At 42.3% G+C, this 18,901-nt stretch overlaps 1 protein-coding gene across 5 annotated transcripts in view; it reads left to right on the top strand.

The window, feature by feature from the left end:
- CNOT1 (CCR4-NOT transcription complex subunit 1) overlaps window positions 1-18,901 on the top strand; it is a 58,048-nt gene that overhangs the window by 36,409 nt on the left and 2,738 nt on the right. For 3 of the 5 annotated variants that reach the window (XM_084533742.1, XM_084533743.1, XM_084533740.1), the window contains exons 25-45: window positions 45-224; window positions 1,238-1,354; window positions 1,651-1,761; window positions 2,333-2,410; window positions 2,750-2,927; window positions 3,423-3,553; window positions 4,026-4,322; window positions 6,423-6,563; window positions 6,658-6,762; window positions 7,346-7,465; window positions 8,067-8,261; window positions 9,976-10,118; window positions 10,695-10,803; window positions 10,903-11,072; window positions 11,775-12,006; window positions 14,064-14,312; window positions 14,928-15,091; window positions 15,371-15,488; window positions 15,962-16,063; window positions 16,349-16,522; window positions 17,843-17,992. In XM_084533742.1, the coding sequence (XP_084389868.1) occupies window positions 45-224; window positions 1,238-1,354; window positions 1,651-1,761; window positions 2,333-2,410; window positions 2,750-2,927; window positions 3,423-3,553; window positions 4,026-4,322; window positions 6,423-6,563; window positions 6,658-6,762; window positions 7,346-7,465; window positions 8,067-8,261; window positions 9,976-10,118; window positions 10,695-10,803; window positions 10,903-11,072; window positions 11,775-12,006; window positions 14,064-14,312; window positions 14,928-15,091; window positions 15,371-15,488; window positions 15,962-16,063; window positions 16,349-16,522; window positions 17,843-17,992 (3,264 nt within the window). The remainder of the gene's footprint in view (window positions 1-44; window positions 225-1,237; window positions 1,355-1,650; window positions 1,762-2,332; window positions 2,411-2,749; window positions 2,928-3,422; window positions 3,554-4,025; window positions 4,323-6,422; window positions 6,564-6,657; window positions 6,763-7,345; window positions 7,466-8,066; window positions 8,262-9,975; window positions 10,119-10,694; window positions 10,804-10,902; window positions 11,073-11,774; window positions 12,007-14,063; window positions 14,313-14,927; window positions 15,092-15,370; window positions 15,489-15,961; window positions 16,064-16,348; window positions 16,523-17,842; window positions 17,993-18,901) is intronic. The other 2 variants (XM_084533744.1, XM_084533741.1) reach the window with 1 other exon arrangement.

Genomic DNA, 18,901 nt, shown 5'->3' with positions numbered 1-18,901 from the left:
TCTCATATCTGTTGTGGTGTGCTTTTTCTCTCCTGTGGAGACAGGTTGAAGAACTGAAGGAGACAGTGAAAGAAGAGTTTATGCCTTGGGTATCGCAGTATCTCGTGATGAAAAGAGTCAGTATTGAGCCAAATTTTCACAGCTTATATTCAAACTTCCTTGACACTCTTAAGAATCCGGAGTTTAATAAAATGGTTCTGAATGAAACTTACAGAAACATCAAGGTGAGTAGTGCAAGATTTCTAATACCTTGGGTAGATTTCAAGACTTAGAGGTGTGCTGTTCTCCTTAGAACATTAGTCTTATCTTCAGATGTGGAACATCTGTGCTTCAGCTAACAGGTTACCTTTGTGATTACTGGGGTAGTTCTGTTTTTGTTCAGGAATGATTAAGAGGGTAGATCTGCATTTGAATTTTTTTTTTTTGGGGGGGGGGGGGAATTCTAAATTTATGCGAGGCTTGCAAATTATAACAGGGAAAATTTGCTTATGCTTTCGTTCTTTTGTGTGGAGAACGTGGCTCTTATGTTTACATTCTGATGTTTTGGTTAAAGATTAAACGTTTTAGTGAATAAAGGTTTTAGAAAACGGGGGTGTAACAAATAAAAATCCCTGGAGGACTAAAAAAATGTGAAGGTAAGGAGGTAAGGGAAGGGATAGCGCAGAAGAGATGAGTGAAACAAGTTTGTCTACCAAGCACTATTTTTAAACCTGTTGGTGGAATTTCCCAGCCGCCATGGGTTACGCTATAGTGCAAAAGAATCTCCTGGCTTCTTGGAGCGTAGCTGGCCTTCTTCTATTCAGCTGATGCTACTCTGAAGCTAAGGAACAGAGCTAACAATAGAATGCAGGGGCATGATTTAAGTCTTGAAATAAGAATTAAATTGTTTCACTAGAAAGGCAGATGGTAGCCTTCAGCTCTGTGATGAAGCGTTAAGAAGCATTGCCCGCACAAATTGCATTTTACTGAGTAGACATAGCAATCTTGACAAGAGTAACTTGTAAGGTCTGGAAAAGTGTAATCCTTTCTGATCGTCTTGAAAGAAAGGAATTTTGGAGTTGTTACAGTACAGATTTATGGGGTGCTGCCTTGAAGTAAAGGCTGGTTTTGAGAATCTCTGTAACGTTTAGCTCAGAACTCTGTGTTCTAAAACTTTTGTCTTGAGTCAGACCAACTGTTTGATTTTATCCTTGAGTGATTATCTTCTAGTCATTGCTTGAGTTGCTTTTTTCATTAGGTGCTACTGACATCAGATAAAGCTGCAGCCAACTTCTCGGACCGTTCCTTGTTAAAGAACCTTGGTCACTGGCTGGGAATGATTACACTGGCTAAAAATAAGCCCATCTTGCACACGGTGAGCTTCTGTTTTGCTTGATACAAACCAGTATGTTGTTAGGCGGCAGCAGCATAGGCTGTTTGGGAAGTTAAATCCCCAAGATGAAGGAAGTAATTCTATGTAAAAACACGTGTATGTAAATCTTAGTTCAAAAGAACAACTGCTCCTTAGCAGTCTGTAAAATTGAAGGACTGTCTTGACTCAAGTTTGCCATTCTATCCTATAAGGAAATAGCATGTAAGTGGTATTTTTATGGTGTTCTTGGTGTTTTCTCTGCCCTCTTCCACTCACCACTTGTTGATGGTATCTTTCAGGATTTGGATGTGAAATCGCTGCTACTGGAAGCATATGTTAAGGGACAGCAGGAATTGCTTTATGTAGTACCATTTGTTGCCAAAGTCTTAGAATCCAGTGTCAGGAGTGTGGTAAGTGACTTTGTGCTGGCACAGTTATTGTTTGACTGGCAAGATAAGCATTTCAGAAATTAACTTTTATTTTTACAAAGTGAAAGCTAATGAAATTTCATAGAGGGGGAGAAGAGAGATCAGGGCTTGAAGTGTGAGTTCTGCTCAAGTGAGAGAAAGTATGTGGGTTGTGCAGCTTTTTGCGGTTTAAAAAAATGTTGGCTGAACCGAATTGCAGTATCCCCAAACAGAACTCCACTGAGAAATGGATGGATGCCATTGGAGGGGTTCTAGGATCTCTGTTCATTTTCCTCTGCACTTGATATGCCCCTCCTGTCCCTGATCAGCTCCTCTCTGTTCTCCTTAGCTGAACAGCTCATCTCAGAAGTGCCAAGTCATTGTTTTTCCAGTTCAGTGTTCAGCTTGCTTCTTGATCTAGTTTCACTCAGAATTATAAATTCAGCCCTAATTACAGCTCTACAAACTGCACTTATCAATACACACACATAGCTGTGCTTCAAAAAGTCCCAGTTACAAATTAGCTAAGCCATTCAAGAATTTTTGTGTAATGCTGCTCCATTTTCTCTTGCAGGTCTTCAGGCCTCCAAACCCGTGGACAATGGCCATTATGAATGTTTTAGCTGAGCTACATCAAGAACATGACCTAAAAGTAAACATCTTTCTTTTCTATACCTACTGAGCATGAGGTTTTCCTGACATAGCAGTCAAGATAGATTCTGTGTGGGACCAAATTTCACTTCTTGCTTTAGTGTGGGGAAAGCTGGGCATTACTAACTTAGTAGAACTTGGATGAAACTTTACTCCTGTGAGGCTAGTGTGCATGTGCAAGATGCCTGTTTAATCCTCAGTCACTATCCAAGTCTTTAAAAAAGAAAATGCTGGGGGGAGATCAGTGGATTATAGGCTGGGAAGCTTGGTAGTTGAGCAGCCAATAAATATTTCAGGGTTGTTTCCTTGTGACATAACCTAACCTAGATTTGTTGTACAGTTGAATCTAAAGTTTGAGATTGAAGTGCTCTGCAAGAATCTTGCATTAGACATCAATGAGTTGAAACCTGGAAGTCTCCTGAAAGACAAAGATCGCCTGAAAAATCTGGATGAGCAGCTCTCTGCTCCAAAGAAAGATGTGAAGCAGCCAGAAGAGCTACCACCCATCACAACAACTAGTAAGTACATTTCAGGTAGAACTCAGAACCACACTGTACAAGTTTTAATAAAGACAGGTTATGCTATTGCAGAGAAGAATGTGAAGCCATGAACTCTGTTGTAATATTGCTGAGTGCTTAGGAACACTTGAATGTTCCTGTAATAGATGGAGGCGTACAGAATTTGGAGATGGGAAAGGAATAGAAGCCATCCTGAGGACTAATTTTGCATGTGCTGTATGTAACTGTCTTTCAGAAGGGACCAGAAGCAGGGAGATCTGTGAATGAGATAGCAGAGTTTAAACTACGCTGTAAAAAGCAGTTCTGCTAAGATGTACTGAAGTTAGTTTGGTACTACTCACTGCAGAAACGGAAAAAAAGTTATATTTAGGAGGCTTCATGAATAAACTGCAAACTTTTGTTTCTTAATCAGTTTCTGATTTAAATTAGAGGTATATGCTTCCATTATAACCACTCTCAGTAATGCTTCAATATAAACGTTTTTGTGTTCTATAGCTGCTTCTACAACTCCAGCTACCAGCACCACTTGTACAGCCACGGTTCCTCCACAGCCCCAGTACAGTTACCACGACATCAACGTCTATTCTTTAGGAGGGTTGGCTCCACACATTACTTTAAACCCTACGGTAAGTGTTAGACCTGGTAGAAGTTCAAACTATTCTGTATAGTGTTGCTTCTCAGAAGTAAGTGATAAGGAGGATGAACGCTAACAAATAACCAGATGGAAAATTTGTGAAGTTATTAGTATTAACTATTAGTTACTAGATTCTCAAGTTTCACCGTGACATATGTTAATACCTAATTTAATATCAATAAATGTGAGTTGGGGTAGTTGCTCACAGGACTTTAGCTCAAGGAGAGCTTCCTTGGTCTTTTTTACCAGTCAGTGTTCAGCTGCAGCTTTGGAAGAAAGCGTGGCAAGCGTTGCAGTTCCGGAATTATCAAATAGATTTTGTAATAACTGCAAGTGGAACACAAGTGCCACACTGTATGTGATCTGTGACAGTATAGTTAAAAATGGTTTGAAAAATGTGACTATCTAGAGTAGATGATATTCTGGTGTACTCTTCTAACGTAACATTCCTAACCCTCCTCCAGATCCCGCTGTTCCAGGCACACCCCCAGCTGAAGCAGTGCGTGCGGCAGGCGATTGAGCGAGCAGTGCAAGAGCTTGTCCATCCCGTGGTCGATCGGTCCATCAAGATTGCCATGACGACGTGCGAACAGATAGTCAGGAAGGACTTCGCGCTGGATTCGGAGGAGTCGCGGATGCGTGTGGCCGCACACCATATGATGCGGAACCTGACTGCCGGGATGGCCATGATTACCTGCAGGGAACCTTTGCTCATGAGCATAGCTACCAACCTGAAGAACAGCTTTGCTACTGCGCTGAGGGTAAGAGTCACGTTGTGTCAGAAGCTTATTTCCAACCTCACAGGAAGTGTAGACACCCAGCATTAGCAAATCAGTCCTCTTAAGCGTAGATTTCTTGGTTAACATTACATGGCTTAACTAGTGTGGAGATTAATTTAGCAGACAAGTCTCATGACTTGAGGAATTACAATGGGCAAAACTGCTTACAGCTCATGTGGAGTAGTCTTCAACCTGAAAGGTGGGCATCATAACATCGCCTGCGAGCTCCCTGAGCTGTTCACGTGTGCTGTTGAGTTTGATCACATCATGGAAGCTTTGAAGTGCTTATCTTCCCACGGCTTTTGAGATAGAAAAGCTAGAATGGGGAGGATTGAGTTGATTCTGGGCCTTTCTGGTGATGGGTTGTCTCAGTACGCTTGTCTGCTTCAGGTAGATTTCACTCAGTTCTGCTGTTAGCAGATTAGTAGTTAAGATTGTCCTCAACAGCTAGCATTTTTAGAGGACATTTTCAAGTCTTTTGACGAACAAGAAAAGTTTGAGCCAAAGAGGTAACTTTCCACTCCTGGCTAAATGGAGTATGATTCATGAACTGCTGGTCAGAACCCAGAAGACTTATGCTTGCAATCAGTGTCACAACAGGCACAGAGCAGAATATCTTGGAAAGATCAAGACTTCACTATGCTTTCAGGGATTAAAAAGAAGCTGAAGGACTGCCTACCTCTTAAGGGTGTGTCACTATTGCCCATTTCATGGGGAACGAAAGTGGGAAGGTCCTTTTTGCAATGGAGTTGCTCACTTGCTTGATAAAACCTGCCCTCTTGAGCCAGTTAAAGGTCTGAAGGGCGTACAAAGCATTTATACATACGGGATGGATAGTCTGCCTCAAACCCTGTTGACCCTTCATATTCAGAGTATTAAGCAACCTGACTGGTGAGATCAAGAGCTGGTTGCGTCCTCTTAAGCAGCAATCTTGGGCTATGGATGATGTAGCACAGCCGTATGACAAGTTCATGACCCATGCTATCAATATTAAACACAAATTAAGGTTGGGATAGTTCTGCTTTAATGTGAGAGCTGAGCCAGGGGCTGCTGTTAGCACCTTCATTAATCAATCAGAGTTTGGCTGTCAAGCAAATAACCATAAGAAAAAGAGCCTCTGTTAAGAGGGGCATAAATATTTTGGTTCAGATTCATCAGATCTGACCACAGTTCAGACAGGGAGGCAATTGGAGAAATGCTACAGTGGTTTTGTATGTGGTTTGTAGGGTATTGTATGCTTGCAAGATGTAGTCAATTATGAAAACGTAGCAATGTAATAGTCCCTTGAAGATGTATGGTATTGATACAGGTCCAGCTGTAATCCGAGGAAGCTTTCTTATGACATTATTACACAGCACACTGTGTTGCAGAAATGCTGTACAAGGCATCTTAAAAATTCACATCTAGCTTACCGCACGCAGTGTGTTAATGAGGCAAGGACTCCTTTTATTTGAAAGAAACAGTATAGTTTTCAGAAATTAATGAAGTAAGGTAGATCTTAATGGGAAAGGGAATCCAAGGAGATCGGAGAGTTTGCATTTATGCGTGTATTCCAATGGAAGTTGCTGCTTTGCACCCTGGAAAATAAGTCCATCTGTTCAGTTTTCTCTTAAAGCAGACTCCCGGGGAAATGAAAAATATCAGAAAGGGAACCCACTGAAAAAATGCTTGGGATTACTGTTTTGTATTGAGGCACCTTTATATCTTCTGATCACAACCTCGGAGGTAGAAAAACCTTTAGGCCTTGGTGCAAGGGTTTCTCTTCCTGTATTAGGATCTGTTGTATGAGCTTCAGTCAGACTCTGGAGGTAGGCTGGTGGGAAGGAAGGGGAACCTCCTGCTGTTTTGTTCCTTGTTGAACGTCTTCACTGTCTTCTTGCCTACATGTTTTATTCAAAGCTATGCAAAAACAAATTTATTATTGAGTTTTCTGTGCCAAGACAGCACATTTCTAAGAGCATTTCTTCTTAGGAGCATTTCTTCTTTGTGCTGGCGTTCTGTAGGTACAGTGGTGCAGATTTTGTGACTGGCTATGTACAGGGAAAATGTACAGCTTTCACTGATTGTCCTGCTTTTCAATAGGCAGCCTCCCCACAACAGAGGGACATGATGGAGCAAGCAGCTGCCCAGCTAGCACAGGATAACTGCGAGCTAGCGTGCTGCTTTATCCAGAAGACAGCTGTGGAAAAGGCAGGCCCTGAAATGGACAAGAGGCTAGCAACTGTAAGTATGGGAGTGCTGCCTTTGAAAGGTTTTTATACGTGTTCGTATGCATCCAGACTGTGTCTCAAATCCAGTGTTTGGCTTTCTTCCCCAGGAATTTGAGCTCAGAAAACATGCTAGACAAGAGGGTCGTCGGTACTGTGATCCTGTTGTGTTAACTTACCAAGCTGAACGGATGCCAGAACAGATCAGGTTAAAGGTGAGGATATTAACTGAGCCACCTGCCGATGCTGCTCTTCCTCTCCTGATAACGAAGAATGGTTGATGCAGCTTCAGCCGAGCAATTCTGCATGGTCTAAGAGCGGAGCTGCTGTTAGCTTGATTAGTAATGGAAACACGTTCATACACTGTTCCAGAATAAGCGTTCATATCTTCTTCCTCAATTCCCTGAGGAAGTTAAATCTTTCCTACTCTGCTGTTCCTTACATTTTAAAGATCACTGGTCTGTTTTGTTGTCTCCTATACACTTCCTTCCTTTTAAAGCACATACTTTGTGCTTTCAGAGCATTTCTCTTACGCTTCTGAGAAGCGTGAGGCCAGTATTCAGTTCTTTCTGTTTCTGGGAATGAGCTGCAGTTGTCAAAGAAAATCCTCTGGTTAGGTGGTGTACCAGGAGGGATATGGCCTCCGTGCAGGGCAGCAGAACCTTACTTCCTGATGTCTAGGTCACTCTATTTATGAATGTGTCAGAGCAGCTACCTGTTACACAAACAAGTAGCCCTTGTTCCTTACTGCTACAGTGCTTAGCAGTGAGATTAATGCCTTTTCTTTTTATTGCAAAGGTTGGAGGTGTGGACCCAAAACAGCTGGCTGTTTACGAAGAGTTTGCACGCAATGTCCCTGGCTTCTTGCCTACCAATGACTTAACTCAGCCTACGGGATTCTTGGCTCAGCCTATGAAGGTAGAGATTTCTAATTAGCTTGAGTACCATGGCCCTTTTGGTGAACGCTGCAGAGCTTGTGTCCTTTGATGGAAGGCTAGTAAAAGTCAGGCATTTGTATTGCTTGGGAATACTGGTTGAAAGGTTTGTTCGTTTTAAAGTTGAACCAATGGCAATGTAAAGCTGTTCTTACACCCCGTCTTAGTTATTGTTGTTTTTTTTGTAATGTAGATTGGGACATCATAGTTGTTACTGTTTTTTTAACATAGACTGCGACATCATCTTCAACTTAGTAATATTATTTCTGGTTTTAAATAGTGAAAAGTGTTGTTCGGAGTTTAGGTTACTTTTGGGGAAGGTCATGTATGGCAAGCACTGATTTTGAGATTACAAACAGGTTTTTGAATGCATACCTGGTCTTAAGTACTGCTAAAATTGTTTCCTAGTTATTTCTACAGCTCAATTTACCCATGTTTGTGTGTTTAAAATGTCAGCATAACCAACCATATTACTGTAGAAAACTACATTCTGGGCACTGTGATTTCTGAAACAGAAGAGAAGAGCAGTGTTTGTTTCAAAATACGGTCCTTGTGAAAATCACTCATTCCCACCTTCTCTTAAGCAGCAAGCTTGGGCTACAGACGATGTGGCACAAATCTATGACAAGTGTATGACAGAACTGGAGCAACACCTGCAGTCCATTCCACATACCCTGGCCATGAATCCTCAGGCTCAAGCACTGCGCAGCCTCTTGGAGGCCGTAGTAGTGGCTCGTAACTCTCGTGATGCTATCGCTGCGCTTGGGCTGCTGCAGAAGGTGAGTGTTAACAATTCTCCTGTTACAGCTCACCTCAGGTTTATTGCTCACTGGTTGTAGATTGACTTGTGGTGACTGTGTATCTTCATGCATCCTGCGGAGCTTGCTTGGTGAATGGTACTAAACAACCTTCTTAGGAAATTCAGTGAATAAAGCTGGAGGAGGGCTGGGTTGTTCTCTTGGTACAATACACGTTCTGGCCAAGCTGCTGCAGGAAGAAGTGGGTACAGCATCCTGGGATTTAAGAGAGTTTTGCCCAGATGCAGCAAGTAGAGAGCTGTTGCAGTCAAGAATAGTTTCTGATTTCAGGACAGAGTCTAATAAGACACTCGAATTGCTACTTGAACTACCTTGTATTGAACATTGTACTGGTTTTGTAGCAGTGCACTTCTGCTTTGTATTTTGCAGTAACTAAGTACGTGCTCATCTAGCTGCTCACTCACTCCACTCTTGTGGGACAGGGAAAAAATAAAGGGAAAGCAAAATGACTTGTGCACTGAGTTAATGATGGCTTAATAGGGAAAGCAAAAGCAGTGTGCACAAACAAAGCAAAAAAAAAATCTCTTCGTCCCATCAGCACGCAGATGGTTAGCCACTTCCTGGAAAGCAGGGCCTCAGCGAGCGTACTGCTTGCTTGGGAAGACAAACATCATAACCATGAATGTCTCCCCTAATCATCTTTTCCCCAAGCTTTTATTTTAGAGCATGATGTCATACATCATGGAATATTCCTCTGGTCAGTTGATGCCAGCTCTGCTGGCTGTGTACCTTTCCAGTCTCTTGCGCACTCCCAGCCTACTCACTCTGGGGGGTGCAGAGTGGGAAAGAGAAAGCCTTGGTGCTCTGCACAGACTGTTCAGCAACTGCCAAAACGTTGTTGTCAACACTGTTTCAGCAACAAATCCAAAACACAAAATCATACGGGCTGCTCTGAAGAAAACTAACTCCATCCCAGCCAGAGCTAGTAAACTACCAGCTGGGGAGCGTTGCAGTGAGCTCTGTGACATGAACTGGCACCAAAGTCTGTGTAGTAACTAGTGCAGAACACAGTGACAGATGCAGAGGAAGATCTGTTTGAGAACAGTGGAAAGACAATGAGCCGTCTGCACGAGGATCCAAGAGCAGTGGCAAAATAAAAGTAACTGGAAGCTGGAAACCATTTCAGTGGAAGCTCTGTGTTCCCGACGTAATCGGGACTAAATCCTTCAAATAGGTACCAGCACTAAAACTTGGACAGAGATGAATTTGCTTTCCCCTGTAAAGGACTTCCATTTCATATAGATTACCACAGGTGCATCAGAGCACTGCAGCTCTTTGTCTAAAGAATCTGGAAGGAGTCCTCTGTCAAGTTCTGCGTGTCCTCTTTCATGTGGCTTTCCATGAGCCATGTGTAGAACAGCTTTGACTTTGACTCGCAGAAGCTGCAGCACAAACTGATGCGGTTTTTCATACTGCTTGAGTGCGTATATAAAGCCAGTGGGGCATAGGGAGACCGTGGGCTTGTTTGTGGTGGGACAGCTGTGTACAGGGAACGTGGAGATGCCACAACAGCTGGTAAAATCTCAGTCTTATCAGCAGGGTCAGTGCAAAGACTAAACTGTAGCTTTTTACATAACTGCCAAATCTTCTGGGGGTAGTTGCTGCTGATCTGGTTTGTGTAAGATTTGGAAGCGGACTTGGTTTTTCCTCTGCTAACAGGTTGCATCTGTTCTAGGCTGTAGAGGGCTTACTGGATGCCACCAGCGGGGCAGATGCTGACCTCCTGCTGCGCTACCGTGAGTGTCATCTGCTTGTGCTGAAGGCTCTGCAGGACGGTCGTGCATATGGATCTCCGTGGTGTAATAAACAGATTACTAGGTCAGTTATGAGACAACATCAATAGATGTAGCTTTCCTCATCTTTTGGGAGTTACTGTATTATTTTTGAATCACTTGTTAATATTTTGCACTGATGCAGCTCGGACAGAAAAGTAATCTTTTTAACGTTAAAAGTAATGAGAGCTCTTGTTAATGCAGCTTCCTCCTAGAACATGGCAGGATTCTTTCATAGGGTGAAGCATTAGAGGTGCTCTGTTTTTTCCTCATTTTATACAGAACCTCTCTACATGCGGTCACAAACTAGATGACATGGTGTATGCCCGCAGCAGAAGCACTAGTGCTTTAGAAGCTGTGCCACTTTGTGCTCAGAAGAAAAGCTTCTTATACTGAATAGACTGAAGCTCTGGGAGGGCTGTTCTGGCCAGTAGTGCAGGGCAGCAAGTGCTTGAGACTCGACTGTTGGTGAACTGAAATGTTACATTAAATAATCCTCCAGAAGAGGCTTCTTTTGGAGCTAAGTAGTGGATTGTGGAGATTCTCTAGTGTTAGATTTGTGTTGCTTCACTTAAACTCTGTAGTTTGAGTACACTTGTGAAAAGAAGTCAAATTCTTCCAGGTGCCTGATTGAATGCAGGGATGAGTACAAGTACAACGTGGAAGCTGTGGAGCTGCTAATCCGCAATCACCTTGTTAACATGCAGCAGTACGATCTTCACTTGGCTCAGGTAAAGAGAACGTGCGTTCTTGGAGGAGAAAAGTTACGGTCACTTCTTCCTAAGACTTGTGGTTGAACTTCAGCCTTAATGCCTTTTTCTTTCTGGCAGTCAATGGAGAACGGCTTGAACTACATGGCTGTGGCATTCGCCATGCAGTTGGTAAAGATCCTGTTGGTGGATGAGAGAAGTGTCGCGCATGTTACAGAGGCAGACCTGTTCCACACGATCGAGACACTTATGAGGATTAATGCTCATTCCAGAGGAAACGCCCCAGAAGGGTGAGATTGAAATACTGTGCAATATATTACTTATCTTGTATGCTCACTTATGGTTTGAAATGTTATCTAGATAATGTCTTGTATCACTAAATCATACAGCTTTAAAATTCCTCTGTGGCTGCAGTCTAGTGTTAGCTGAAATGGTTTTGTTGCTCTAATGACATGCTAACGTAATTGCTCAGATTTTTTGTCAAAATAGAGGCTGCTGAATGCTTGCACAGGAAAATTTCTGTGCACTGTGCTCCAAAGTACCGTGGTACTGTGAGAAACTTGCTTGAATTCCTGCTTTATTTCAAATTCAGGCAATATTGTGTTATCTTTTAAAATTTTTAATTTCTTTGTTTATCACAAGCAATTCATCAAATTGGATAACCTTTTTGGTTTCTTCAGTCAGAGCCTACAAAGGAAACATCCACTGATCTCACATGACAAATGTTCCACATAGGATATGGAAACACAAATCCAGTGTATTGCTTTTTTTCAGAGCTTGCGTGATTTCAGTGTTTTGTCTTTCCTCATAAATGTCTGCTTTCAGGACGTAGTCTACTGTTCCAGTGAGGACTGGAAGATCAAAAAAAAGGCGCTGTGTTTGTGGAATTTGCTTTCATTTAAACATACTTGATTGAGCTTTCTGTTCTTGTACCCTCTCAGGACAGGGAGAAAGAATTCTAACCCAGCTCTTGCTCTGATCTGTTGCATTAGATTACCCCAGCTGATGGAAGTGGTCCGATCAAATTATGAAGCCATGATTGACCGTGCTCACGGAGGTCCCAATTTCATGATGCATTCTGGAATTTCCCAAGCCTCTGAGTATGATGATCCGCCAGGTCTGAGGGAGAAGGCAGAATACCTGCTGAGGGAGTGGGTGAACCTCTACCATTCGGCTGCAGCGGGCCGCGACAGTACCAAAGCGTTCTCTGCGTTTGTTGGACAGGTAGAGCTTTTGGAAAGAAAGGTGCTTTTTATTCAACATAAGTAGGGTGTGATGCCCTCCGTTTTAAAGCAGTGTAATAACCAATGCTAGAAATCCTTTTGAAACTGACTATCAAAGTTCTGTCTTCCTTTGAAGTTCTGTAGAAACCCTTCAGCAGATAAGGTTCTTCTTTAGGTACTCTGGCAACAAGCTGTCAGTTCAAACCATAAATACTGGGATAAGTCATGTAGGATAAAGAATTCAAGTGAGGTAGCTGTTGGCAGCAGTTCTTACATGCTCTGTGTAATGAAGCTTGTCTAATGTTGCTCCTTATAAGTAAGAATAAAAGCTCTTGATGGCCTACAGATGTAAATCACTAGTAGAGATGCAAGTGAGTTGTTTCAGCCCATGTGAACAAGGGGAATCCTTTATCTAACTGGAATCATTGCAGAGGAGAAACTTGACATTTCATTAGCTGAAGTGGCACCTAAATTTAAACAGCCAGCCCCTCCAGCATTTTTGCTCCAGAGCATCTTAACAGAACAGCACACACCTACCATCCAGGTGTGACTGAGAAGAGATGCACTCAGTAAACCAGCACGTGGGGTAACAAACTACCTTCAGTCATCTTCCCAAAAACATGTTCCTAGCAGCTCCTTGATTGCAGCTGCAAGGAAGCACCCAATTTGTTCTATTTTATTTGGTTCTGTTTTAAATTTTGGTGCTACTACCACGGAAATGTCAGATTTTGCCAACAATCAAAAGCAGTTCAAACTATGTAGTATGCATAAAGATCTTGACTGATGCAATGATGGCTTTTTTTGCTTAGTTTCCTTGTGTACTGGCTTGTAGCCACCTTTCTGTTGGTCTGATTCCTCCTGCATAGTCTTTTCTAAATGTTTTAATGGATCTTGTGTTATTACTGGCTTCTTAAATTTTTTCCTCTGTTAGGTCCCAGGTCCCATTTCATTTTGACCTGTTTTTGTACCATAAAGTATGCTCAAACTATACTTCAATATAGTATAGTCATAATACTCAGTGCGCTTTTGCCCTGCTTCACTCTTCTGCCATATTTGTCTGCTTCCCTTCTGTAAGTTTTACCAAAATATATGAAACTGCAGTATTTATAATTTTTTTCCTTGCAGGTGACAGATGTGGGTTTTAAAGAAGTGTTTTATAATAATTGCATTAAACAAAGTTTTTATTACTGGACATAAATGACTTAACACCTCTTAGAGGAGCCAGATTGCTTTCTTTCTGTTAGCTCTTAGAGCAAGAAGGCGCATACAGCTTTCAAGGCAAATACATGAATTGCCTTTTATTAATAATATAAAAAAAAAAAGCTTCCCCAGAAATATTAGAAGTTCTCTGAGTCAGTGATTGTGCTGTTCATATAGCTTCATGTTTGTGCAGTAGGAGTTCGGAAGCGAGATGCTTTACACAAAACCCGGCGGCTTCCTGTAGTTCAGTTTTGGTTTAATTTTGATGGCTTTAATGCTGTGGGTAACAGGTCTCTTTTGATATGTATATTATTAAAAAACAATCCCCGCAAAAGGGCCAGAAAAAGCGCGACCATACCCAGCCATTCTCTTCATGTTATACAAGGAAAGCTTGTTATCCAGATGCAGTTAGGTCCTACAGAGTGTTGCTACCTGACAGCACGATGGTTACTGAGCAGCCCTTCCCACAGCTTGTTACCTCTGCGTGGGCTCCTTGAGGCCTGGCCGACCAAACTGCTGCTGCCTCATACCTGCTTCGTGCAAGGTTGAGTGCTGGTAGCAGAACTGATACTGAAGCAGGCTTCTCAGCTCTGCTGCTGAGGGAAAAGATTTAGGATCAAAAGATTATTTGGGAGTAAATGTCTCTGCTAGAATTGTGGTGCCACCACCAAGTTGTGCTGAAGACTTTCAGCTTGGGGAAGAGTAGTGGAGATGGCTTGCTACTTAGCACATGAGAGCATGGTAAAAATTAATTCTGCGGGTAAGGTGGGTGCCATGTAAAGCATTTGTTGTTTGAAATAATTTGTAAAATGAACTTGTTGCATTTATGGTTCTGAGGGTTTTTCCTTTCCCTGATAGATGCACCAGCAAGGAATCCTGAAAACGGATGACCTGATCACCCGCTTTTTCCGTCTTTGCACCGAAATGTGTGTTGAAATCAGCTATCGTGCTCAGGCTGAGCAACAGCACAACCCTGCTGCCAACCCCACTATGATTCGAGCCAAGTGCTACCACAATCTGGATGCCTTTGTGCGACTTATTGCACTGCTGGTGAAGCACTCTGGAGAGGCAACCAACACCGTTACAAAGATCAACCTCCTGAACAAGGTTGTGAACCGTTTTTGTTGTCCTTGCAGTTAAAGTGCATAATGGTGTTTGCCTTTGCTGATGTGAAGCATAGACTTAACATGGGCTACTGATAAAATACCAGATGAGGACTTGAATGCTTGAATGTGTTGGTCATTGAACTGATAAATGGGGTGGAATATCAGGATGCCAAGTTGCTTTCTCATTCACAAAGATTTCTATCAAACCTGAAAGTCACCTTTGTACCTTGAAATGGAAAAGTCAGCTACTGAGGTCTTGAGCTGATGTTCTGAGCCATTAGAAAGTGTGGTTTGATGTTGGTAATTTCCTTGGTCCTGCCTTTTTTTTGTTTTTTTATTTTTGAGGGCCTTCCCTATATACTTCTACACTATTTGGCTTATAGCTAGGTGGTCATAGGTAGCAAAGACCTTTCAACAGTGCTCAGTCAACTGTTGTGATCTACACAACAGCAACGTGTAGTGCTTGGGGGCTGCTGATAGGGACTGTAGTATTAACTTGGAACTGGAATTTTTGCTTTTTATTAGAACTGATTTCTTCTGATGGTTAACGCATTTGTGTGACATGACCCAAAAAGTAATTCTTGCCATTGCCACTGAAATATGTTGATCTCTTCAGGTCCTTGGTATTGTGGTGGGAGTTCTTCTGCAAGACCACGATGTTCGGCAGAGTGAGTTTCAGCAGCTTCCTTACCATCGCATCTTCATCATGTTGCTGTTGGAATTAAATGCTCCTGAGCATGTGCTGGAAACCATCAACTTCCAGACACTCACAGCTTTCTGGTACGTATTTGAGAGTGGCCACAGTGCTCATCTTTTCCGGGTAGGGTCAAGATTTTTCACCTGAAGGCTGATCTTGACTGTTCCTTTGTGGTGGCTTAATCACATTCAGAATAACTGGTTCTCCTATAGACTGTCCACTTGCTTGTTTTTAAGGAAAATCACTGGTAAAACCAAGATGCTAAAATGCCTTGCTTTTAGGGCTGTGTTTGTTTTCTCTCAATGTTATGAAAAGCAATCTTATTGCTGTGCACTTCTAACCTGCTCTAACTTTTCTTTCAGTAACACATTTCACATCCTGAGGCCTACAAAAGCTCCAGGTTTTGTTTATGCCTGGCTGGAACTGATCTCCCACCGGATATTTATTGCAAGAATGCTGGCACATACACCACAGCAGAAGGTGTGGCTGCAATTTATCTTTTCTGAATTAAAAAGCTCACGCAGAAGGATGCCTATCTGGTGTGATGCTGTTTCACATCTCTTGAAGTGCACTAGCATGGCTGTTCTGTTTTTGTTGTCTTCCATATTCACAGTAACCTAACTGCATGGAGGAGAGGCTGTATGTCAGTAAAGCATTGAGTAGAGGGTGATTGGAATTTAATAAACATGACTGTCAGGTCTGGAAGAGCTCTGTAGTCTAGACTTCATACTGTCATCTCAGTATGGTGTGTTGAGTGTTTGGGAAGCACCCATAGCATGTCACGTGCAGCTGAGCTCCTTGAAATGAGCAGTGCTGCTGTCACTGATAGATCTAGCAGTAGGACTTAACTTGGGGTCCAGGCTGATATGAACACCAACCTAATTATGGCTTTGAACTTAAAAATGGCTGTTCTTTGTTGCACATTTACTATCTGCTGTTTTTTTTCTTGACAGGGTTGGCCTATGTATGCCCAGTTACTGATCGATCTTTTCAAGTACTTGGCTCCTTTCCTCAGAAATGTGGAACTCACCAAACCTATGCAAATTCTTTACAAGGTAAAAAATATGTATCAGCTAATAGATGCTATTTCCAACCACAGCCTGAAAACAGAGTTGAATTGGAATGGAAAACATACTCTGGTAGCAAAATAGCATTTACTGTTCTTTCATGGAATATTTCTTAGTTAAATACAGATCTGTCATGGGACAGAAACAGGCTGCCTGCCTAGATTGGTGTCTTTCTGTTAATGTTAACTGTATGACACAGATGATTTTGCAAGCTCTTGGGCAGGTTTCAACAATTAGGAACCTCTTTTATAGCCACTCTATTTGGTTTTGCAGGGCACTCTGCGTGTGTTGCTGGTCTTGTTGCATGATTTCCCAGAATTTCTTTGTGACTACCACTATGGGTTCTGTGATGTGATCCCACCCAACTGTATTCAGCTAAGGAATCTGATCCTGAGTGCCTTCCCACGGAACATGAGGCTTCCAGACCCTTTCACCCCCAATCTAAAGGTAGGATTTATTTTCATGAGGTTAGTAACGGGAAACTTTTATGCTCCAAATTCTTTTTATCCAGTTATTTTGGAACAGGCTGTGAACACTTCTTTTAACAGTTTAACTGATACTTGAATTAATGCAGCCATTCGCAATGTAAGCCACATAGCAGCTGGCAGAAATGCATTTTTTTAAAGCACGTAGGATTCAGTTATGTTTGTAATGCTCAATGTTTGACAGTTTCCATGCAGAGGCGGATGCAGTCCTCATCCTGTAGAACAGTGGTACGAAACTTGTTGCAGTTGGAAGCATAAAGCCTCCCTCCGCTGGCTTGACTTCACTAGTAACAGAAGATATTTAACTTTTCTGTAAAATCTGTGCAGCTTCAGCCTGTAAGGACAGGGTGCTGAGGCTTGTGTGACCCGAGAAGTGTATCAATGAGATCCAAGCTTTTGTATGGAAGACGGGGGTGCTTTTCCTTTTGCAAAGGGAGACTGACTCCATGTCCCTAGGTCTGACTTGGCATGTGGTCTTGGAGCTAGGGCATCTTTATCTTTTCACCATCTCATTTGTCACTGGAAAACAGATTACTTAAGCAGTCTTCGCAGCTTTGTTCGAAAGTCCAGCTTATAGTTCTTGTCTCGGTTCTGTTCAGCACGTGTTGAACAGTTCGTGCTCTGCAGGATGTGGGGGGCCTGTAGTTCAGTTCAGCAATTGTTAAAGAGTTACTGTGTCCAAGCACTAATCAGAAGTACTTTTTAATGAGAAACAGATGCTGTCATATCTTAAAATGAGATAAAATACTGTTCTGAAGCAAGCCTCTTGCATAATGAGGAGAGATTTTGAGAAGTGTTAATGCAATTAAATGTTTGGGCATACGCCAGTCTCCTAATCATGGAATGATTGTGGCAGCATGCACTTTCTCACACTGCTTTGAAATTGCCCTGCTTTTTGTCTTTGAGTGATGCAGGCTAATGGGAGCAAAGCAGCAACACTCCTTCAGCTAGCTCTTGCTGAGACTGAAGGCGGCTAATCTTGACCAACAGGGATGTTTTGTACTTTTCTCAACTACCAAACCGTCTTGAGTGTAGATGAGGGAGACTTGAAAGGCAGTGACTGAACTCCCCCGTGGCCTTCCTGCTTGAATTCTTCTGTCTTCCACTCTCTCTTGCCAGATAGTCATCTTATAAGTTTGCTTATAGTGAGGTTATCTAAAGCTCCTGCTCATAGGAAAAAGCTATCACCAGCAGTAGCTGATGTAATAGCACTTACGTGTTGTTGTAATTTGTTCCTTTACAAATTGTTTATGCTTTAGCTGACTGGCTTTTCTCTTAACAGGTGGACATGTTAAGTGAAATTAATATTGCTCCACGAATACTCACCAATTTCACTGGAGTGATGCCGCCACAGTTCAAGAAAGACTTGGATTCCTATCTCAAAACCCGTTCTCCAGTTACTTTTCTGTCTGACTTGCGCAGCAACTTACAAGTGAGTGGTTCAGTTCTGAGGATGCTGGATTTAATGAGTAGTGTGAGACAAATGATCTCGTTGGCTGAGTCACCTTCCTTCCTTGCAGGGATTATGTTGGTGTGTAGCAAGCATGTGTTCCAAACAGTAGAAAAGCCTCTGAAAATGCCATTCACTGAGTATTTCTTTCCCCAGCCTCCCAGCAGGGTTAAGTCTGTTAAGCAGTTTCATCGAAGGGCAACTTAAGAAAACAGGAGTGTTGACTTTAGGAACCCTAAAATGATCTAATTTAAGAGAAGTTGGTTTTATCTCTGTGAGCTGCCAAATGCTTATAGTGAGGTTATCTAAAGCTCTGACTCTTCTGCCTGCGTGCTTCTAGTGTACAACCTCACAAATCTTAGAGAAGAATGTAGTCAGAGTTGATTGTATCAAGCTTGCTTTTGTCCCCTACCACTGAGTGATAAAGAATTCTGTGGCTTGCATCACATGATTCCAGCGCTGTTTACACAGGCATTGTCTGATATTCAGCATTCTTTAACTCAATTGCAGTCTGGTTTAGAAACTAATTAAATTCTTACTCCAAGTGGTCATTAGTTCCTGAAGTCTGTGGATCTGCATGATAATGCTTTGGGGGTGTAGAAAAGACAAATTAGCTGAAGCCCAGCTCAGAGCTTTTAGCCAACTCCATGCATTTAACACATCACGAGGTATGGCTTACAACAGAATTCAGGACTGAGGTCAGACTTCCTTAGAAAATTGCTCCAATTCACACAAGCAGTGTGTATCTGAGGCAGTCTGTGGCACGGCTAGTGAATTCAGATTTGGTGAAGGCAATCTTTTTCTTTCAAGTAGGGAGTGCAAAAATTCTATGTCAAGTCTGTCAACACTTGGGTGCTTTTGAATGTATAACCGCTGTATTGCAAAAGGGAA

This window comes from Aythya ferina (genome assembly GCF_964211825.1).
Source record: "Aythya ferina genome assembly, chromosome: 12".
NCBI classification, from domain to species: Eukaryota; Metazoa; Chordata; class Aves; order Anseriformes; family Anatidae; genus Aythya; species Aythya ferina.
The sequence above is the reverse complement of the archived record's forward strand: the minus strand, read 5'-3'. Positions and strand labels throughout refer to the sequence as shown.